This window comes from Rhincodon typus, chromosome 16, assembly GCF_021869965.1.
Source record: "Rhincodon typus isolate 14 chromosome 16, sRhiTyp1.1, whole genome shotgun sequence".
Taxonomy (NCBI): Eukaryota; Metazoa; Chordata; class Chondrichthyes; order Orectolobiformes; family Rhincodontidae; genus Rhincodon; species Rhincodon typus.
The window spans coordinates 17,850,952-17,875,129 of NC_063347.1; the positions used below are offsets into that span (position 1 = coordinate 17,850,952).

At 38.4% G+C, this 24,178-nt stretch overlaps 1 protein-coding gene across 6 annotated transcripts in view; it reads right to left on the reverse strand.

Annotated features, from left to right (window-relative positions):
• nisch (nischarin) overlaps nt 1-24,178 on the reverse strand; it is a 59,520-nt gene that overhangs the window by 17,608 nt on the left and 17,734 nt on the right. For 5 of the 6 annotated variants that reach the window (XR_007263864.1, XM_020511054.2, XM_048606274.1 and 2 more), the window contains exons 7-16: nt 22,753-22,848; nt 20,858-21,010; nt 18,049-18,117; nt 16,441-16,626; nt 13,015-13,143; nt 12,274-12,387; nt 11,687-11,795; nt 6,011-6,132; nt 3,440-3,507; nt 1,209-2,582 (exon numbers count right to left, since the gene is read on the reverse strand). Coding sequence is in view for 5 of the 6 variants with exons in the window: in XM_020511054.2 (XP_020366643.1) it covers nt 1,209-2,582; nt 3,440-3,507; nt 6,011-6,132; nt 11,687-11,795; nt 12,274-12,387; nt 13,015-13,143; nt 16,441-16,626; nt 18,049-18,117; nt 20,858-21,010; nt 22,753-22,848 (2,420 nt within the window). In the remaining variant the exon portion in view is untranslated. Of the gene's footprint in view, nt 1-1,208; nt 2,583-3,439; nt 3,508-6,010; nt 6,133-11,678; nt 11,796-12,273; nt 12,388-13,014; nt 13,144-16,440; nt 16,627-18,048; nt 18,118-20,857; nt 21,011-22,752; nt 22,849-24,178 lie in introns of those variants that run through there. The other variant, XM_048606278.1, reaches the window with a different exon arrangement.

Consider the following 24,178-nt stretch of genomic DNA (forward strand, 5'->3'; position numbering starts at 1 on the left):
AACTGAATTATTGATGACAAAAAGGTACATGACGGAAGTTAGAGTGTTGCAAATACATAGTTAAACAAGCATAAAACTAAGATAGCCTTCTGCCATCAAAAAGGAATTTTAATATTTAAATTTAAAGCGATGTGTTATCCATCATGTTACCTCACTCAACAACAGAACTGTGTGAAATGGTGGTTCAGTGGTCAGCACTGCTGCCTCACAGCGCCAGGGACCTGGGTTCAATTCCAGCCTCGGGTGACTGTCTTTGTGGAGTTTGCATGTCTGCGTAGGTTTCCTCCCACGGTCCAAAGATGTCCAGGTTAGGTGAATTGGCCATGGGAATTGCAAGCTTACATGGATAGGATAAAGGGGTGAGTCTGGGTGGAATGCTCTTCGCAGGGTGGGCATAGACCTGTTTGGCCAAATGGCCTGTTTCCACACTGCAGGGATTTTATGAACAAACAAAGTTTTGGATTACAAAAATAGAAACTGCTGAAAGTTTCAGCAGATCTGTTGTGAAAACTGTTTTGAAGAAGGGTCACTAGACCCAAAATGTTAACTGATTTCTCTCTACAGATGTTGCCAGACTGGCTGAGATTTTCCAGCAATTTCTGGTTTTGTTTCAGATTTTCAGCATCTACATTTCTTTTAGTTTAAAGTCCTGGGTTAATTATGGGCACATCTATAAACCAAATTTTCTAATTATGGAATGGCAGAAGCTTCTATATAAAGAATTCTACTCATCAATTACTTGATCAACAGCCAAATACAGAACGTTCTTGAGCTGCTACTTTAACACTTACTAGCTATAAGTCAAGTTCCATTTCCAATTCAGAAGTTAGAACCTTACCTTGCATGAAAGTATAACGTATGCACTGAATTTGATAGATTTTATACAGGTAACCAACCATGCACAGTTCCGCCATCAAGAATACTCCCCAGACACTGCTATCAAAACTCAAGTTCACTAGGCAGCAAGGGAGATATTCCACTTCCAAAGTAAATTGAGCATATTCACAATCCACCATTAACAAATCATACAAGTTAATCAATATCAGTCAAAAGATCTCCAGGACAGCTACTCCTACCTTCCTACGTGCAAAAACATGTTTGGCTACAGGGAAGGGAGGGGTGGAGGAGACTCTTTCAGACATTTTACTTTACATTTTCTCCCGTATGAAACTCATTTTGGATTGAACTATCAACTGTCATATAATTACCTTTTGGTTTCTGGAGACTGACTCATGGTATCTGCAGAACATTTTTCCAAGCAGCTGTGATCTGGAGAAGTTCTATGTATCACAATCGACTTGACACCCTGAAGGCTTGCTCTCAGTTGACTGAACAGTCGTAAGAAGTGGAACTTCTCGTGAGGCAGCACAAAAACTGCAGTTGCAAGTTGATATCCAATCAAGAATTCAAGTACGTGGCCATCTGAAAATGCAACTGTTTCCACAGTATGGGATCTGTGCTTTTGGTTTAAAAGCAATGTAGCCAGTGGAACTCTGTTCAATTTAAATGGACATCTTGCACCCTCCTTTTCAGAATCAGGATTCCTTTTAGCTGCTAAACAAAAATCTATCCTTAGAAAACAAAGATTCTGAGCTGTCAAAAACAGCAGACAAGGTATGTACAAAGGTTTGAGATTCTCTTCTTTCCCTGGAAGAATTAGTGAACAGATTTCAGAATACAGAGAGTTCTTAGACTTCAACTTAGTGCCACTGACCACATCCATGTTTGGAAGGGAAGGATTCAACACTTCAAACTGATCCTGCAGCATGAGGTTATCTCTGATCAAAACATATGCAGCAAAACTACCTTTAATTTCAGTATCATTCAGTGAGAACTGCTGACGTTGCAGAAGCTGAAGAATGAAGTCTTTTAGAAGCGGTCCTTCATAATCAAGGGTAGGCAAATTTGAAATAGATCCTGATTGTTGATATAGAACAGTTTTTAAACACAAGTAGAAATCTTTGAGATTCTGGGAATCAGAAATGAAGAAGAAACAACCATGGGTCTTCATCTTCAATAAAAGACACATTTCTGGCACTTCAAAGTCTATTTCCAAAATTTCTGAACAGGGAAAACAGAGTACTATCTGCATTTGAGAAATAACACTTTGCATATTCCCCAAGAATTCATGTTGGGGAATCTGAAATACAGCTACAATATTGTCAGTTAACACAATGCAAGATGCATACAATCTTAGCCCCTTATCCACCTGAATACAAAGTGCCCATAGTACCCTTAACACTTTACTGATTTCAGCTTCTCTACTGGCAGGAACATTAGCCAGATCATTGTCTGAGTTACATTCAAAACTAGTGTCACCTCGATCTAGTCCCATTTCAAAATACCCAGCTTCAGAATGGAAGACTGCAGAATGGTCCACAGGGTTTCCTTGGCAATTAATCGGTGCCCCATTGCTACGTAGCTTCAATGCAGCTTGGTTAATCATTCCGGACAGATGTGCAGCAAAGTCATAATTGCTGGTAGTATATGACACACAGAAGAAAGGGAGCACAAGTGTCATTGTGGAATCGGTTAGTGACTTCAGCACATCAGCTCTGGCAATTGCATTTGCAGGATCCAACCTTTTTGGGAGACACAAAAGGTTGAAATCTGAGTCAGTGAAAATTAACATCATAATCTCAGAATAATGCAAGAATGATTAATTGCAAAAACAAAACGGAAGTAGAAAATATAGGGAAATCTGCAGTGCTGCAAAGATTCCTCCAGATCACATATATAGATAGCTGTGAATACAAGTTTCAGCTCTGTGTCTTGATCTGTGTCTTGAAAGGACCTTCTGTTGACAAATGTACAGAAAGTGCCACATCTTGCAAAAGCAATCCAAAGTTTGTGGCACTCTTCCTTCATTTGGGATGATTGAATTAAGCACCACAGCACAAATTATATTAAGCACCGTCTAGTGTGGCATTCTTCCACATTAGCTGCAGAGGAAGACATTGGGCTGAGGTACACAATTGCCAGCCTCAGTTTTTTCTGGGCCCCCTTCTCAGCCAGCTGAGCATTTAATTTCAATTTGTCTCTCCCAATGCCCTTTCAGTCAGCCTCCAGAAGTCACAGCAATAATCCAAAATAAATAAATTATATTACTAAAAAAAGATATGGTACACATTTAGCATGGTACATCAGTTATGATTTCAGTTATGTAGATGGTCTAATGATGCGTCACATCCCAATCACCACTGCAGGCAATGAACAGAAACAGGGGCTCGAAAGGCACCTATATCAGCTAAGTGCAAAGTAGACAGGTTCTCAGATGTTGAAACCAACAGGTGGCCAAGTCAAATGCATAAGAAATTTGAAAAGTTCGAAAATTATACTTCCAGAAAAATAAAACTAGCAATTTTGACCAAATGTAGGAAATGGACCTCTCATAACCATCACAACTTGTTGGTACTACAGCAATATTTGAATGCCATACCTCGTAAGTGGACACACAGGAGATTCCTCAAATGATTCCTTCTCATACTTAATCTCCTGATTTACAACCTTAAATAAAAAGGAAGCAAATAAAAATCTAATCAGATTTCAAAATTTGGATTCAAATTATTTTCAACCAAAGAAACAAAAAGTTGCAATCACTGTTTTCTTGAACTGGCTCTTCCTGTTTCTTTTTCACCTCTTATAGAATCAGGAGTCGTACAGCATGCAAACAGACCCTTCTAAACTATTCTTTCTATTGATTAGATGCAAGGAAATGTGCAGGAGGTTCTTTCATCAAATTGCTCCCAGATTCACTTCCCCCAAGGGAAATAGAAAGTGCAGACCCAGACTGACATACTTCAGTGATGTACTGATATTTGCATTCTACATAGCAATCAATCCTACAGTCAGGTAACTACAAAGCTCACCATTGCCAATACTGACAAAGATGCTGCAAACAAGGCATAGCACATGGTATGAATAAGGATTGTGGCGATCAGAGTAGAGTTTGTAATAAAAATAATATAAATCATAACAGAACTAAACCAAAGGGATGATTCTATATTAAAACAAATCACTGATTAGGTTCCTATTAGAATGGTGTGTCCAGTCTGCACATCCTACTTGAGGGACAATGCCAAAATCACAGAGCAAATACGAAGAGATTCATTGTATCCTCTTGGCAATGAGAGGTTTCAGTTATTACAATGGAGAAAACTAACCCTTTCTTAAAGCAGAGAAGGGTGAAAGGACATCTGACAGGTATTCAGAATTATGTAGGGCTTTAATAAGGTGAATACAGGAAAACTAATTGTTCTATTTAGCAAACTATAATTAGAAGGCAGTAATCAGCAACAAATGAATGAAAGGAAAGAGTAAGAGTTTATTTTGATATACAACGGCTGTTAGGTAATTAAATGTCTAATCAGATACAGTAGAACAGATTTCACAAGGAAAGGAGATAAATATTTGGGAGGAGATGAAAATGGTCACTCCTCCAGGGAGACTACACAGTCAGAATGGGCCAAAATGTCCTCCTTTGGAATATAAAATTTTATGATTCTAGCCAGTCAAGGAATTATAATGACTTAAAATTAATGAAGTCCCAAAAACCTTGACCTAATACCAAGCTTGAATGCAATTCCTAGCCTTAACTGCCTTTTTTGGTTGTCTGACTCAGATCTAGGATTTAGTTCCAGATTTTCACCATCTTTTTGTGAAGAAGTGTTGCACATTGTACCCAAACAGATCATATCAAATTTTATGGTTACAGCCCTTGTTCTGAAGTTTGCCATCAGAATGGATTGCTTTCCTCTGTCTACTAGATTTTAAACATCTAACTACTATGGAAGGCAATACCTCTTTTCACTCTAGTGTCTATCTGAGGAATCTGCACAAGATCCCATTCAAAGACAAATAGATTCTTCCTGAGTTGTGGGGATTTTATGAACAACAAACAGATAGATGACATACATATACCCAACACTACCAGTGAACAAAGCAATGACATTAAAAAGTGTAAGCTGCAAAGTAGGTGACATGCTACTCAATTTCTACCAATCAGCAATCAACTTTGAGGTTGTTGACGTGCTCGCCGAGCTGGCTTGTTTTTGTCAGACATTTTGTCACCATGCTAGGTGACATCGCCAGTGGAGCCTCCGATGAAGCGATGTTATTCTACTATACTTGGAATTTGGCGTGTCTATGTTTGGCATGGGCTACTATGGTTACTTTGTCCCAGTTAAACTGATGGCCTTCACTGTCTGAATGTACAAAATTAAGGAGAGTTCATCGTGCCGTTTTGCTGCTAGCGGATGTTCGTGCATTCTGATGGCGAGTTTCCTTCCTGTCTGTCCAATGTAATGTTTGACACAGTCGTGGCATGGTATTTTGTAAACCATGTTGGTTCTGCATGTTGTGGGAATCGGGTCTTTAATCCTTGTGAGCGTTTAGGAATCATAATGGCCCACAAGCCCACAGCCACTCTACAGCAAACACTCAAGGATTAAAGACGCCATTCCCACAACATGCAGAACCAACAGCGTTTACAAAACACCATGCCACGACTGCCACAAACATTACATTGGACAGACAGGAAGGAAACTCGCCATCAGAATGCACAAACATCAGCTAGCAGCAAAACGGCACGATGAACTCTCCTTAATTTCCATACATTCAGACAATGAAGGCCATCAGTTTAACTGGAACAAAGTAACCATAGTAGCCCATGCCAAACACACACACGCATGGGAATTCCTAGAGGCATGTTTCTCCACCCATACTTCAAATCAACAAACATATAGAATTGGACCCCATGTATAAATCCATACAGATCAAAACCGGAAATGACAGCACTCACCATAACGGACCAAACAATATAAATTCCAAGCGGAGTAGAATAACATCGCTTCATCAGAGGCGCCACTGACAATGTCACCTAGCATGATGACAAAACGTCTGACAAAAACAACCCAGCTCGGCAAGCAAGTCAACAACCTCATTCACAACCCGAGCTTTGGATCTTTGCCAAAACTTTAAGCAATCAACTTTGAAATGGACGTAACATTACCTTGCTCATGGTTTCATTCATATTTGCTATGTCACAGCATCCTTGGGTAATTATAGAAGTCATAGGAGTCAAACTGTCATTTTGATGTAGATTGCTAATTAGGGCTGATTTTGTATCTACTTCTGCAATAAAAAAGCAAAAATCTGGAATTATTCACCAACAGCAAAGATGGAATCACAAACTGGATACATAACCAACAAGCACAAAATATTTTAGTTGATTATTTTACCGATTGGCTGCATTATATTTTAAAAGTACATTTTCAGAATGAAATTATTAAGCTTGAGCACATTACTTTCAAAATTTACAAAGTTTATTAGTTTATGCAAAAATAGCAGTAATACTCTATGAACTTTATATGAATGCCATATTGTTAAGAAGCAATTCAAATTATTTTTAAAAATGAATTTAAGCTTGGTGATATAATCCAAAACTGGAATGGCTCCACATGGTTGTTACACCATACAGTTTTACAATTGCCATTGAGTCAAGAAGAACAAAAAAACACGGAGCTCCAAGCATTCTTAATGAGCACTGTTATGGTGCTTGCATGCAGCTATCAAAATGTCTAGAAATGGATCTTTTGGACTTCTACAGCAGCTTTCACGACCACCAGACAACTCAAAATGCTTTATGGTTGACGTGTATTTAAGAGTTGTAGTCGTTGTTGAAATGCAGGTAACATGGCAGCCTATTTGTGCACAGAAACCTTCCACAAAAATGAATGGATAATGACTGGATCTTCTGATACTTTGCGACATCAGTCAAAGGATGAATATTGGTTAGGACATCAGTAATAACTTCCCTGAGCGTCTTCAAACTTGTGTTGTGGGATCCATTGCTTTAACCAGATTTTTTTTTTGGGGGAGGTGCATTTCACTTTTAAATCTAGTCTGAATGATAATACATTCAATAGTGCAAAACTACTGCAGTGGCGTGTCAGTCTTGATTTTTCTGCACATCTTGGGGTATGACTTCAACCAAATATAATTCAAGACAGAGTACTAGCTACTGCCAACACCCAAGCAAAATCAGCCTCAACTGCAACACCACTACAAATAAACGGCCTACCAATATTCACTGCTAAAACACACACAAGTGTAGTGGTCAAACAATTTGTCAGAGGTAGCTGATACCTGTAGAATTCCGCGCTCCGTGCACAGCAAAAAGAAAACAAATTAAAAAGGGGCTGGGAAGGCAGGAAGCAAGGAAAAAAATTAACAAATTAGAATGCCACCCGACCTTGAAACAGAACATCCAGCAGAAACTAAGAAAGTAATTTCTATCAGAGTATGGAGCCAGGTTTCCCTCTCTGGTTTCCTTCTCCTGTCTCTCTCATCAGTAGGGAACACTTTAATATTAATCTTTGGACTGGGTTAAAGTGTTAAAATTCAAACTTATGCACTCTGACTGGGAATCTGTTAGGGGGCAGTGGGGAAAATAGTACAATACATACAGACGACATAGCCAGGAATAGGAGAAGGAACAAGAAAGACACTGACAGCTGGGAGATATACTAATAAGCCAACAGTAGTACAGGAACTTGAGACACATACATGATAGATGGCATGCACAAGATTAATCTTTGAAACTGTCAGTTTACCTTTTCCAAAATAAAATTATTAATTCAGCTTATCCAGGTTATGTATACTGTGAAAATATTGCTTAAAAAATGCAAACAGAATCTGGATATTCCCATCAGTTGCCACCAGTTCTTTTTTCAAGCAAACTTCTTTCCACTTTTCCAAATAACTAAATTTCAGTTGAATGAAGAAACATTAAAAACTTGGTAATAACCCTCAAATTAAAACTGCCCTACATACAAATCTGTGCATGTGTAATATTATTTGGAAAACAAGTAAAAATAACTTCAGCATAAAGGTACAGGGAAAAAACATTGGTCAGAAAGTCATCAAAATTTAATTCTGTTCAAGGCTGATCTTTATATTAAGAGGGACCAATAACTCAAAATGTTGCAAAAATGTCACATCATATTCAAAACTCAGTGCTTTTGTAATGCAGTGTGCTCACAAATTTAGAAGACCAGAGCAATAAATGCACTTTACATTTGATGAAATGAAGAGGGGAAAAGTTGAAAGATAGAGAATGAGAAATCTCTCTTAGGCAGCAGTGTAAAGTGGGTAGTATTGAACTAACAGGACCATTATGTCCAGCTAATGGAATTAAATACTAGGTTGAGAACAGAATGAGAAGTCAGTCAATTTGATACGAACCAAAATCAATTACCAGCTCAATCTGAGGTTTATCATGGTTGTTATTTGACAAGAATTACTGTAAAATCCAAAATGTTAGTTACAAAGTTCAGATCTGTGTCAGATATTGCTTTGGGTTCAGTATTCCTGGAAGCAGATCTAGCGTTTCCTATCATTTAGGTCAGTACGTTCTAAGATTTACATAGTTTTACATAGGGTAAAGACTAATTTCACTAAGTTCAGAAGTGATTTAGATTCAAACATAAATCAGTGCCAGAACAGTAGAATTCAAGAAAACAGATGCTTCAAAAATTCAAATGTTGTTACAACTCATCACAATCATACTGAAAATGGACTTTCAATATTCAACTTCAATCGTTTAATACCCACAATTTTCATGAACTTAAAAAGGGTTTAAGAAAGGACAAATACTGGTTTAAATCATCTGCTTGTGATCACCTGACCAGCTTTAACCAAGTACACAAACACATTAGTAAACAACTAAGGACACAAACTCAAACCTGCATCTCCTCGTTAGTTCATACATTTCTGAAAGTTACACATTGAGATGAAAAATTGTTTGTGGAACTTAGAAAAATGAGGAGACTCATACATACAAATAGGACGTTATCAATTTTGAACAGAAACAACCTGAAGCTCAGCCACCAGCCTATGAAAAACAACTTGGAACAACAATCAAGGGAGAACTCTGGGTGACCTGGAGTTGCATCATTACACAGAAGCAAGACTGCAGGTGGACTCAGTTTCAGACTCGCAACTTAAGAATATTCAAAAAAATCTGTGAACTGCAACTACCTTAAACTTCCTGTCTGCATCACAGATCATTTCCCCCCTTCTTTGTAACCTCTGTTTTCTGCATATTTACTGCTGCATTTATTATTTTTGAGGAGTAATTAAATTGCACTTTCATTTAAGAAAGCCTTGGAATTTGCTTCATTTTTTAAATCGAGGTGTGAGAATTACATACTAAGGAGGGGCAAAAACATCTGTTGTGATTGAAAGGGGTCAAAAGAAGGCTGTGACCCTCCTCACCTGGTCGTAGTAAAGCAAATGCATAGGGCTAATAATAGAACTTCTGGACGTCAAAGAGCATATACAAGTGAAATCAGTCAAAAGAAAACAAAAGCAAGACTACAGATGTTAAAAAGTGGTGGGGAGGGGGAGAGGGAAACAGAGGGACAGAGAGTCACAGACTCAAGGTATACAGCATGGAAACAGGCCCTTATCCCAACTCCTCCATATCAGCCAGGTTTCCTTAACTAAACCTGTCCCATTTGCCTGCATTTGGCCTATATCCCTCTAAGCCTTCCCGATCCGTGTACCTGTCCAAATGTCTTTTAAATGTTGTAAACATACCTTCCTCTACCAGTTCCTCTGGCGGTTCATTTCATACATGCACCAACCTCTGCATGAAGAAGTTGTCCCTCAGGTCTCTTAAATTTTTCTCCTTTCACCTTAAACCTATGCCCTCTGGGGAGAAGGGGACGGAGAATGAAAAGGCAAGGATGTGTACGGCATGCAGGCATAAAGTGAGCGCATGCGCTTGCAACAGGCACAGAGCAGGAAAGGGGATACAACAGGCAGAAAGCGAGAGAGCACACGAACAACAGGCAGAGACGCAACAGCAAGAGCGCACGCATATGTGCGAGACCGACGGAGACCAAATTAACGCATGCTCTATACAGCCAGACAGTGAGAGACAGCACACATGCATGAGCGTGACAGGCAGAGCGTGAGACAGAGCACGTGCATGCAAGGAAAACAGCTAGGGTTGGCGGGAGGGGGAAAGAGAGAGGGGCAATTGTTGGGGGGGGGGGGGGGGGGGGGGGGGAAGGGTGTAAATGGACAATGTAACAAAAATGGATAACAGATGCAGTTAGTTTCTCATGTATCCAGCATCTGCAGTTTCTCGGTCTTTATTCAATTCAAAATTGGGACCTCAAGGCTGAAGTGCTTATGTATAGAATATAGCGTTGTTCCTCAATACTACAGCAGGCCCAGGGCAGAAATGTTAGTACAAGAGCAATATGGTTTATGAAAATGGTAAGCAACATAGAGGTCTGGGCCATTGCTAAGGCTAGAGAGAATATAATGGCTGAATGACGTCCTTCCGTGTTGTAAATTATCAACATTTCCACAATGATGAGCAGTGACCTATACAGCTGTTTAAATTGATAGAGGGAGAGAGAATTAATTATAGGAGGCAGTACCACTGGCAGAATGGAAGAACACGTGAAGCATTTTGTATAAAACTTAGAAGTGGAAGCGGTCTATTCCTTTTACACACGCACAAAGCAGAAAGCAAGCAATAGAACAAGAAATGAAACAACGTCAAGCTGAGCCACCAGCCTATGAAAAACAACTTGGAACAACAATTAAAGGGAAAACTCTGGGTCATCTGGAGTTGTATCATTATGCAGATGCAAGGCAGCAGTTGGACTCAGTTTCATTCTAGCAACTCAAGAATATTCAAAAATCTGTAAAACTGCAACTGCCATTAACTTCCTGTCTGCATCAAATATCACTTCCCACTTTCTTTGTAACCTCTTTTCTGTATATTTGTTGCCGCATTTATTATTTTTGGGAATAATTAAATTCCACTTTCATTCAAGGAAGTCTTGGAATTGGCTCTGCTTCGTTTTTGAAAAGGTTAGCTCATTTTTATTGAAGTGTGATAACTATAATCAAGGCTGGGGGGGGAGATTGTTCTGATTGAAAGGGGTCAAAAAGGAGGCTGTGACCCTTCTCACCTGGTCGCATAAGATTCCTAATAATAGAACCTCTGGAAGTTAAAAAGCATAGATGAGTAAAATTAGATTAAAAAAAAAGACTAAATCAGATGCCAAAAAGGTCAAGATTGCTGAACTCATACAGCAGTATAGAAAGCCTAAAGGTAAAAGCCAAATGGCAAGTCCAGAAACCAGAGAGGTGAGAAAAAAATGGTGTGAAAAATATAATGGCAAGTGGAATCAAGAAAAACTCAACAATGTTTTATACATACTTGAACAGTAAAAGTATAACAATTAGAGACCACAAAAGGTAATTAGTATGAGAAAGGAGAAGACATTCTGATTGAATATTCTGCTGTTTTCACAAAAGGAAGGAATGAAGCAGACAATGTAGTTAAGCAGAAGTGTAAAATAAATGTAGTGAGTTTGGAAGCATTAGCGTTTAGCACCTTTAAATTGATAAATAACTCATACAGCATGGAAACAGGCCCTTTGGTTCAACTGCCCCATGCCAACCAAGTTTCCCAAACTAAACCAGTTCCATTTGTCTGTACTTGGCTTTTAAAGAGAGCCAGGAAGAATACCTGAAGCATTTTGTGTAAAAGTTAGAAGTGGAAGTGGCCTATCCCCTTTATGCTCGCACATCAATGCAGATAAGCAAGCACTAGAACTAGAAATGGCCCACACCAGCAGCCCGATACATACATGATTACCTTGGCTGGAGCTGGCAGCATGGTGTAGCAGAGGAGAGGAAGGACAAGCAGCATAAGAAAAGCAGCTGGGTTTGGACCCTGGAGCAGCAAGTCTCGATTCCTCACTGATCTAACAAAAGAAGGTACTTATTTAAAATAACACAATACGAAATTTAATGTAGCAGAGTCCAAGTACTAATTTTAGCAAGAAAACAAGATTAGGAATCGTTAATGAACTCTGAACCAAGAGATTCCCCCTTTCCACTAAAAACATTTCAGATAAATTCCATTACTGACAGAATCACAGCTTAGATTTGTATATTTACAAATCTAATGCTGTAGAGCCAATAACAAACAGATTGCTTCCTTAGTAACTTAAAGCTGAATAACAACAAATCCACCTAAAATATTCCATGCTGATTACTCACCAACTATGGAGAGCATCAGGGAAGGAAAGCCAAATCCCGTTGCAATTCAGAATACTTCTGTAGCAAGGATCCTAACCTTCATAGTGGATGGTATCTCAGTAGTGTCCATTGAAAACACTAAATACCATCAAAAAAAATACGAAGCAACCTTAGAAGCAAGTTTTATTACTGCAGACCCACCTTTTTATCTGTATTATTCATTCGATCTTTTGCTTCTTTTGCTTTTTGAATTGCCTTTAGCACCTCGACTGTATCGAGTTCCTTTTCTGTTGTAACAGTATTATCCAAACAAACCTACCAGATGCACAAAAGCAAATAAGCCTTTGGGAGGACTTCAGAGCATTTTGCAGTAACACAGGTTTTGACAAATTACTGAAGGTCAAAAAGTATCAACTGAATTTTCTATTCAAGAAAACAAATGTACCTTCAAAAGGAAGATTAAAGGCAGGAATGCAAAAAAATCCTTAGCCAGCTTTACTGTTTCATAAAGCAAAGAAATACTTTGACTATTGCAAAACATTTCAAATATGTTAGTTTCTAGGACTTCAAACGTCATTAGCACAATTTTTGATCATAGATTATATTGGTTGTTATTTCACTCTGTGGCTCTTAACTTCAGAGTCTGAAAATTGATCAGCTCTACTTTGTTAAACTCCAATATATACAAAAAATAAAGATGACTGATGATAAACTTAATTCAAAAAGACAAAATTACATTAGAATTCTAAAAACATTTTGATATCATTATCCACAGACACTAATGTACCTTAGATTTAAAATAGTAATAAAATGTCTAAATTGCAATTATTCAATGTCTTACTGCCATTTCAATATAGTCTTACAATAACAATGAAAAGTTATATTTTAAAAAGACTCAATGCATCTAAATTCTACACATAAAACAAGTATCTCAAACTTTACCTCTGAGGCTCGATCTCCAAACTGTGCAAGCACCTTTGTTCTATAATCAGGGATAATGCTCAAGGGGTTGTTTTCCAGACAGACTTTCTCAAGGCATGGCAAATTCCCAATGTTTCGGATTTCTTCAATCTGAAAAAGTTTCTTTACATCAGGATATTTAGCAATTTCGATAGAAATGCATACTTCTACTCCAAGTATGCCAAGCTTGTGGTAGTTAAGCATAGCATGTACAAACACTAGGCCCCACAAAGTATCACACAGAATATAAAGTACAAAATATCAGTGCACTATAAACAAACACAACCTAAATATATCATTTGTAAGCAATCTACAGATGTAAAGAAGTGAATTCTTAGGTTGGTGGATAGGGTGCCAATCAAGCAGGCTGTTTGTCCTGGTTGTGTCAAGGCTTCAAGTGCTATTAGAGCTGCACTCATCCAGATGAGCAGACAGAATTCTATCATATTCTTAACTTCTGCCCTGTAGACCACAGACGAGGGTTAAGGAATCAGGAGGTGAGCTACTTGCCCTGGATTCCTAGCCTCTGACCTGGTCTTAAAGGCTCAGTATTTAAATTATTGAATCTCAGATATCTTACAGCATAGGAGGTGGCCATTCAGCCCACTGTACCTGCACCTGTACCAATCTGCTTTTTCCCCAAACCCTTAAATTATTTTTATCCAAATAAGTCATCCAATGCCCTCTAGAATGCTTCATTTGAACCTACGTCCACACTTTGAGGCAATGCATTCCATATTCTAACTATTGACTGTGAAAATATTTCTCATACCACCCTTGCTTCTTTTAACCTATGCCCCCTTGATCTTGTTCCTCTTTTAGCAGGAACAGTCTCTCCCTTTCTACATCACTCAACCAATCATGATTTTGAAAACCTCCATTAGATCTCCTTAGCTGCCTTCTCCAATCCCAACTTCTTCAATCTATCCTCATTGCTGAAGTTTCTCATCCCTGGAACCATTCTTGTAAATCACTTTGGCACAATCTCCATGGTGTTCACATCTCACCTATAAAAAGGCACACTGTACACAACACTCCATCTGAAGTCTAACAAATGTGTCATAGAAGTTCATTATCAGAATCATGTTCTTACTCTTGTACTAAATCAAGCTGAGGATACTGTATGCTTTACTTATTGCTCTCTCCACCTGTCCTGCCACCTTCAATGATCTATGTACATCTTCACCCAGGAGACTTGTACAGTTAGTTAAATGTCCAAGAGTATTTATGACTGGATGTGGCAAGACTGCAAAGCTTAAATCTGATCCACTTGTCCCGAGATTACTTCACTCCATCTACTGCATTCTGCTTCCACTGTTAAGTATGCAAGTAGTTCTGCAGCATAGCTTCACAAGGTTAATACCTTATTTTTGGATATGGCTGGTACTGTTCTCACACGCCTTCTGCACTCTTCATAGAGTGCAGGGTCCAGTTTATTATCGGTAGAGATGGGGGTATGCTGGGTTGAGGTCAATTCGGCTGCTGGGGGCTCAAAGCGCTTCATGGGTGCCAATGGAAGTTAGTTCTGTTCTAAAAGTGTCACATTTAGCACAGTGGTAGTGCTTCACAACATGGAGAATGCCCTCAAATGGAGTCAGAACTCGTACCTGCAAGGACTGCGTGATGATCAATCCAATACCAGTACTGTAATGGATAGATCCATCTGCAATAGGCATATTGGTGAGGAAGTGGTCAATTAGATTTTTCCCTCTGTTTGGTTCCTTCAGCACCTGCTACTTACCCAGTCTAGCAGCTATGTCCTTTAAAACTCTGTCATCTAGGTCAGTAATGGTGTGACTCAGCCCACTGCTGGCGATGGACTTCAACGTCCCCCAGTCAGAGTACATTCAGTGCTCTTGCCACCATCAGGGCTTCTTCCAACTGGTGTTCAACATGGAGTACTTATTAATTAGCTTGGGTGGTAATCAGCAGTCAGTTTTCTCGATGTTTTACACGATGTTATGAGACTTCACGGGGTTCAGAGTCAAAGTGGAGAGTTCCCAAGGCCATTATCTCTTGACTGCACCATTGTGCTACCACCTCTGCTGAGTTTTTCCTGCCACTGGAAACACACATACACAGGACTTGTATGCCAATGTTTACTGCCCATCCATATTTGCCCTGGAACTGAGTGGTTGCTAGGCCATTTCAGATGGAAGTTGAGAGTTGACCACTTTGCTGCGAGTCTGGAGTCACACATAGTCTAAACCTGCTAAGGACAGCTGATTTCATTTCCTAAAAGGGCATTGGTGAACCAGATGGATCTTTATGACAAATAACAAATAGTTTTGTCATGACCAGTGGATTTATTTTTAATTACAGATTTTTCTTTAACTGAATGTAAATTTTGCTTGCAATGAGCAGGTGCAAAACCTTTTCCCGAGAACATAAGATTGGATTCTGGATTGCTAATCCAATCGCTTTTTCACTAGGCCACCACCTCGCCCATCATTATGCCTCTATACTTCTCCTCCAGATTGACATTTTACTTGTGAACAAGAGTCTTGCCATCCATGAACTTATTCTGAACAATTGTGTTAACATCAGGGTCTCAGCAAAATTCAGTTTCACCTTAATCAAGCCTTCCTATCTGGCTATAATCTTCCAGCACTCATCCCATCAAGTCTGTCACAGCAGCAGTTCTGACCACATTTATGTCATCATTACAACCATATTTTTCCACCACTGTAATATAACCCAAGTTCTTCCTTTTGTCAGTTATCAGCTGCAAAAACTCTCATTTATTTCTTCTTACCTCTAAGACTAGAGTGTTCCAATGCATTACTGACCTCCCATTTTCTACTTTATGTAAAAAATGGCAATCAAACTCTGCTGTTCAAGACTTCGCACATTTCATCCAGCTATCAACTCCATGCTCACAGATAGACACTGGTTCCCAGTCATACTGAACCTTGATTTTGAAATTCTCACCCTTGATTTCAAATTCTTTAAAGGGTTCACTCCTCATATCACTAATCTACTCCAGATCTTCCAAGATATTTTCATCCATGTAATGCCGGCCTTTTGAGTACTGATAACTCCACCACTGGTGGGGCATGCCTTCAGTTGTCTAAGCCCTGTGGTGTCTTACAACTCTGTTTCTTCAAGATACTCTTTAAAGTTATTTCTTGAGCCAAACTTTGCCGTTTACCTCATTATTTCCCTTTTTAGCAGCATCACATTTTGTTTTAGAATGCTGGACTTTGCTTTGAGATTTTTCTCAGCAATGACACAATAAAAGCTGCTCGCACAATCATGGTACTATTCTAACAAATCTCTTCTGTACCTTCACTGATATGGTGCTCAGAATTGAACAATATTCCATTGGAGATCAAACCACATTTTTAAGAACATTTAGCAAAACAATTCAAATGTTTTAAATTTACACAATGAAAACATGCAAATTACCTGCAATACTTTATTATTGCTGAGATCCAAATTAACTAATGAGTAAAGTTTGTTAAGACCCAACAGGCTTTCTATTTGGTTTCCAGACAAATTTAAAGTTTTGATGTTTCCAAGTTTTGTGTGAACACCTTGCAGTAGCGTGATCTTGTTGTATGACAAATCCAAATGAATGAGATTATAGAGATGCTGTAAACAAAGGAAGACAAAGAGGAGACAAATTAGGCATGCAAGAATTGGATATACTGTACAGAAAATAAAACAGATTTAGTGCCATTATAGTTAGCTTGAATAGCTACAATAAAGTACCAACAGTTCTCAATAACAATGAAGATGACAGACAACCAGTTATATTGCAAAATTGTTACCTCAAATGTTTCCTGTTATCACATGTGCATTTAAATATCACTCACTTTCCTTGGAAGTTAAACTGCCAAAAAAATCTAACTCAGTTCTCGTACTTGTATTCCTCATTACTTTTGAAATGAAACTGAAAGAACTCAGATGCTGGAAACCAGAAACAAAAACAAAAACTGCTGATAAAACAAAGCAAATCTGGCAGCATCTGGGGAGAGAAATCAGAGTTAACATTTTGGATCCAGTGACCCAAAGGAGGGTTCTGAAGAAGGATCATGGGATCCAAAATGTTAACTCTGATTTCTTTCCACTGATGCTGTCAGACCTGCTGAGATTTTCTAGCAATTTCTGTTTTTATTCTTGACACTTATTTTTGAAGTGTGTAAAAATTTATATTGCAACCACTATGGACAAATCCACTGCATTTACATACTTAAGATCAATAGTTTCAACCTTCAACCCTAGATGACAAAAGTCTGAAAAACATCCATCAACAATCAATAAATGCATTATCAACTTGGCTTGACTAGTGGGCTACCACATGGATCAGTGCTTGGGCTCCAGCTGTTCTTCATTATTCAGATGTGGAGACCATGCACTTCTTATGGTGTGGTGGTAGTGCCCCTACTTCTGAGCCAGGAGGCCTGGGTTCAGGTCCCAACTGTGCCAGAGGTGTGTAATACCATCTCTGAACAGATGATCAGTAAATATTTAGATGCAGAAGTCAATGAAAACACTTCCAAATGATACAAAATTGATGGGAATGACAGTAGTGAGGAGAATGCTAAGAGGTTTCAAGGAATTCAGACAGACTGAACGAAAGGGTAAAAGTGTGGCAGATTGAATATAATGTGGATAATAGTGAAGTTACCCACTTTAGTAGAAGGAACTCAGTTGCAGTCTACCTCTTATATGGGGAGTGACTGGCAAATGTTATGTCCCAAAGGTGCCTTAGGTTCCCTTGTTCGTAAGCAACGGAAAGTTGGCATGCAGTTACATCCAGTTTGAGCATCCATTTTATTCTTCACATTACTATGGAAGATTATACTAAAATGATGAATGGTGTTGAATAGCATGAATAGTGGGTGCCACTTTTTTTTTGATGTGTCATTTTTATCAAAACAACTTGACTGACTACAAAAAAATCCCAAAAATTTTGTTCCCCCCACCTCAAGAGTATGGAGTGATTAGTTTTGCTACTGTGTGAACATTGTAGGTTTTACACCATTCCTAATATTTCAGTTGTCCTCTTACCTGTAAATTTTCCATTACTGTTATTTCATTGTAACTGAGATCTAGAAATTCTACTTTCGGTATTAATTTCTGTAAAACAAATGAAAAAAAATTACAACGATACACAGTGAATTTGAATATAAAAGTAATGGGGATCTACTGAATTCAAAGCTAACAACGTAAGAATGGTGGAAGCTCTATCACTGCATTCTGATGCATTCAAATTTTTAACAAAGTTAAAAAACTGAAATTCATCAGTTGGATGGGGTGAAGTTGAAGCCACTGGGGAAAGAAGTTTTAGGACTAATTATATCATATTCTTGAAGGATATCAACTAACTGGATACTAGAACAGCATTAGTAAATGCAAACATGAGAAATAGGAGCAAGACTAGTTCATACTAAACAGCCAGTCTGCTGCACCATTCAACATAATGGTGGCTAATCTTCTACCTCAAAATCAACTCTCTCCCCCACTAATCATAGTCCTAAATTCCAAGGCATTAAAAATGTACCAGTCTCAACCTTGAACAGAATGGAGCATACATAACTGCTGGAGTAGTCAATTTCAAAAACACAATCCTCTAATGAGGCGATTTCTCATCTCTGACCAAATGATCAATCCTAATCGTGAGGCTATGATCCCATGTTTCACATTCCTCAGCCAGGAAAACAACCTCTCAATATCTACCCTAGTAAGCTTCTTTATAATATTGAATCTTTCAATTAGATCATCTCTCATTCTTTAACGCCCAGAGATTATTGCCCAGTTTACTCAGTCTCCCAACTCAAGGCAACCTTGTCAATCCAGGAAACAATCAGGTGAGTCTTCATTGTTAGTGCCTCCAATACAAGTATATCATGAGATGTAGAAATCAAAACCTTCCTCAGTACTCCAGGTGTGGTCTGACCAAAACACAACAATTTTATTAAGATTTCCTAATTCCTGTGCTCCAGTTCCCTTGTGACAATGACCAACATGCAAATTGCTTTTATAATTGTACGCTAAATTCCTGCATCAATACCCAAGGGCATGTCTTCAGCTAAATGCTACTACCAGAAGGACTCTACAACAGAAGTACTGATCTCAACTTATGAAAATTTTCAGGTTATTAAGTGGACTGGTCACCATTTGAGAAATATATTAAGCATCAGGGGGGATAAAAGGAGCTAACAATATTATTCTGGAGGGGAAAAATTCCATTACATACTGTTATATAACATGAATATGACATTTGTTAAATATTCTTGGAATTCTTCTCTAATACAAAAGGCAATAATTCCCAGAATAATCTGACATTTTCTTTTTGTTATCAAAGGTGACAATTTTTCTTAATGTACACTCATTTATTGTGTACAGCATTCTAAAATGCCTATAGAGTCAGAATGCAGGCGAGCATGGCTTTCCAGAGTGTGGACAATGAAATACCGCTTGATTTTGTTGGAGCTTTAAATCTTGTCTTTTGTTTTTAAGTTACCTGCATTCTTTGCCAGTAAAATGAAACAACTCTATTACATGATTGTATTCCAGATAGTCCTTCCTTGTGGATTTTTCTCAGAGTCTGTAGTGGACAAGGCAAATTTCCTGAGGGTTGCCTCAAGGCGTCCTTGCATCTTAAGCTTTGCCCAACTCGCAGGCAGCGGTTAACATATGAATACAGACTACCTGAATGATTTCACAGTCGGTCATTCATAACGTAAACCCACTCCATTGGAGTTAGGCTCTGATGATGATTAATTATTGCCAAATAATGATAGAACTCCTTCATTTTCACTTATGATGCTCTATCTAATTTCTCTCAAAGACAGGCAAGCAGCTCACTACCAGACATCCCTTAAGGGGGCCAAAATTAACCAAACTCAATCGTGAAACTTACTAACCTGCACGTTCAACTAAGGTGAGAAGAGAGTGCAGAGACTAGGAAGAGATCACATATTCAATGAAGTAATGTGATCACTTCACAACAGAAAGCATATCAAAGCTACTTCTCATTGCAAATAAACAAAAACAAAATTACAAATTGATCTTTGACACTTCTATGCCTACGGAAGCAACAAATGGACAATTACAATTCACAGAATGTCACACACCACAGCAGTAAGCTTTACAATTACAATTATAACTCAATTCATCATAACTATCAGATTTTCTTGCAACTCCACCATATTTTATCAAATCTATATGCAAACACGTGGACTTGAAAGCAATAAGCAGGTTTACAAGAGGTAAAATGGCAAATATAGAACTGGTTCTAAATTTGTTACATACTAAATTCAACTTCTGTTCTCAAAAAAAGAAATGCATAGGAATTTTATATCCAAACTGTCGTTTTTCTAAAGAAGGGTCCCAACCCAAAACGTCAACTTTCCTGCTCCTCTGGTGCTGCCTGGCCTGCTGTGCTCCTCCAGCTCCACACCGAGTTAACTCTGACTCCAGCATCAACAGTTCTTACTATCTCTGTCCGTTTTCTTCTCTCAAACCCATTCTTGTTTATAACTAAGAAAAATAATATTTTTATGAAACAAATAGTATTTGAAACTTATGATTTTGACAGACTTATTTGCAATCATTTGTCTTCACATGGGACTTCTATATGGTCAGTTTGACCAGGAGCACTCGCCATGATGCTTTAGGAGTTAGGAAGAGTTGGAAAGGAATTTGATGGAACACCTTTCTTTGCCTCTCTCAGGAGGTGCAAGGAATTTTTGAGAGAGAAAAAAAAAATCAATAGTTTGAAGCACAGGTGTAGTCATCTTAAGTATGGGAGTCACAACATATGGACCTAAAGAGCCCCAAGTTGAATGCATAAAAATGAAACATTTTCCCTTACCACAGATTCATCAATATTTGATATCTGGTTACGACTCATATCAAGTGTCGTCAACATATTCCATCTTGGGATAATAGCAGCAACAGGATGCTCAGATGCCACCCCCTCCACTTCCCACTGCTCAAATTCAGAAGCCTCTGGCACAAGAATATCCTGAATAAAATACAAGTTTATCAAATAATTGATAAGTCAGAGATTGCTATCGCTTAAATCACAAAAACAATAAAGAATTTTAAATTTAAAAAAATTTCATCAAAATATAAAAAGGACTCTCTTTTCGTAATGCTCAAAAGACATTCAAACTTTTTAAATTACCTCCCTTAATTCGCAACATGGCATTTTGATTATCTCCCTTTTCAGTCTTATGGATTTGGTCCCATGTACTTGTCATCGCTATTTGCACAACTATTTTGATTAACAATGTTAACCAGCTGAACAAGAATATTGACAAGGACAAGCGCAGCAGGACATGGGAGTACCATGGCCAACAAGCTCCCCTCTAAGCCATACACCATTCTGACTTTGGACAATACCACTATTCTTTCATTGCTGTGTCAAAATTTTGGAACTTGGTTTCTAACAGCACTACAGCTGTATAAAATACATGTAAAGCAAGAGGATAGAGAAACAGGAGGGGGGGAATAAAAGAGTGAAGCTGGCACCTTGCACCCACGAGGTTTACTATATCTCCTCTGCCTGCACCCTATCCCCAACCAAATCAGTGACGGAGCTGAGTCCCTATGCACCTTCACTCAAAATGCTTGAGCTATGCCAAAACACTTCACTCTGCGTCAGTCATTTAGACTTTAGTGGTTCCAGTGAATGGCTCTGTACAACCTCCTCAAGCACAATGAAAGATACAAACAAACAAGGAGCAAACCATTCAGCACCTTGAGCCTGCTCAGTCATATAATGTGACCAAGGTTGAATCTAACTGTAAACTCAAATCCACGTCCCAGGGGTAAGCAGACGACCAACGTGATTCTCTCAGCCCAGCAGCAAATAAAACGAGAAGTAGTTGTTAAATGATTTTAGCTTTGCTTAAAGCCATGTTCAGTTTCATTGTTTACCTGCTGCTAGAAATAATCTACGTTTGAAATAGATGTTACGGTGCATTGGGAGATGCTTGGAATACTTTGTCAAAATTTGAATAGCTGATCATCATTTTCCTGGAAATTCTCAGTGGCCTTTATGTAAGGTGAGCAAGTGATCGGCTGTCATACATAATAGCAGTCAAGAAGTGCTTGATCATCAGTAGGACAGATCCCACCAGGTAGGGGGCAAAATAACTGGTGGAAGAATTGAGATCAGGTAATGCAGTAGCAGCTGCTAGAAGACAGAGAAAGAAGAGAATGGCACCTTTCACCATCCTTTGCAGATTCAAGTCACTTTCATATTGACTCTTCTCTGCCAGGACCTCCTGCTAAGCACCACAGGCTAAGCATTTGTGCACCCTGAGCCTTATTTCTAAACCATACTGAAACATTCCATTTTGTATCAGCCAACATGCTGATACCTTCAGGTGAAGTAAGTGCATGGAGACTACTGCACCACAAAACCTCCTAATTTGCACTCAAGTGCCAAACCGAGTCTGGTTTAACATCCAGGTATATTTAAAACCATTGCAATTAGTCTGTTCTAAAAATTCAAACTAAAACTAGACTTTCAAACAGGCAGACTTAGCAGCTACTTCCACCCCTTCACCAAAATAAAACCTCAGCATGTTCTTCATTGACTGCTAATTATTGCAACTGTACAGCAAAATAGTTTGAAACAGCAGAGCCATTTCTCAATAAAATTATGTACTGTCAGGCGAGGGATAAATAAAGCCAAAAACGTCTCAACATATAGAGATACAAAGAAACATTCAAATACACACAAAATGAGGTCCATACTTTCATTGAAGCTGTTGTAAAAGCCACACTCATTGTTGCTAGCGAGTTCTTCAGTGAAGGAAGTCCAATAATTTGTTTAGCTTCACAGCTATTTATCTGTAACACAATTCAAATGTTAAACAATTAAAAATCAAATAAGACAGGGTCACAATGGAAACTAGATCAATGATTAAACACCATTTATCCTATAAAATTTTCATATTATCAGCGAGAAACCAGACAGGCAATTAAAACCAAAGTTTCCATGTTTATCCTTCCTTTGGGCCCACCTGGTCCCACATCCTTCAAACTCTTTTCCCTTGATCACTTCATTTACTTATTTATCAAAGTCACTTAGTGCCTCAATCACCAGTTCTGCTAGCACATATCCCAGCATTTTAAAAAAATGGTTTTCTGCTTTCTGTCCTAAATTTCTTACATTTAACCTTGTAACATTTTATTCAATTCCAGTATTCAGGAACCTTCCAGGAACTGGAAACAATATTCCTACCTACTCAACCTCAACTTTTCACAATTTTCAAAATCTCAAAAATGGCACCTGAAGAGTGGCGAATTCAACAGCCGGTGTAGGCAGCGACAAGGCAGAGGAGTAGGGATGGCAGTGCAGTCATCGTTGATGAGCTGGCTCAGGACTGATGGACTCTCTTTAAGCTATATTTTTATCCTTTTTTTATTCTTAAATTATTCAAAATGGCGCAGGATTACTGTGACAGTGGACAAGCTTTACATTGCATTTTACTATTTCCTCACTGCAAAATACATGTGAGAATAAAAAAAATACAAATTTTCAAAGTTTAATTCAACTAAGCACTTTTTCATATGATGCTGCATCTCGAATCTCATTGAACTCCTTATTGCCTCACTAGCTTTCCTGTAACCTTGAGTCCTAAAATTCACAAATTACATAAGATCATTCCACACTACAGACTTACACCCAATTTAAAGTAAACAAATGCAACTGAGAGATGCTATATTCAGCAGATGCAATTTCTCAGAACAGACATTAAACCTGGGAACAGCCTTCCCTCTTAAATAGATGCAAGAGACTACTCAGCACGATTTGAAGAGCAGGGGAGTTCTTCCAGTGTCCTAATGAGCATTTATCCTTCAACTACTGCTTCAAAAACAGATTAACTGCTCATTGATCTCTTTGTTGTTCCCTTTGCAATAATTCTGCCAGCAGCAAAGTAAAGATGTTTAACTACAATCTCAACAAGGTATTAATGAGATCTCATTTGAAATACTGTATACAGTTCCAGCCTCCTTATTTAGTAAATGATACAAATAGAAGCAGTTCATAAAAAGTTAACTCAACTGATACTGATATCTGGGAGCTAAGACAGATTGGACATACAAGAGATAGTAGGAGCTGCAGATGCTGGAGAATCTGAGATAACACAGTGTAGAGCTGGATGAACACAGCAGG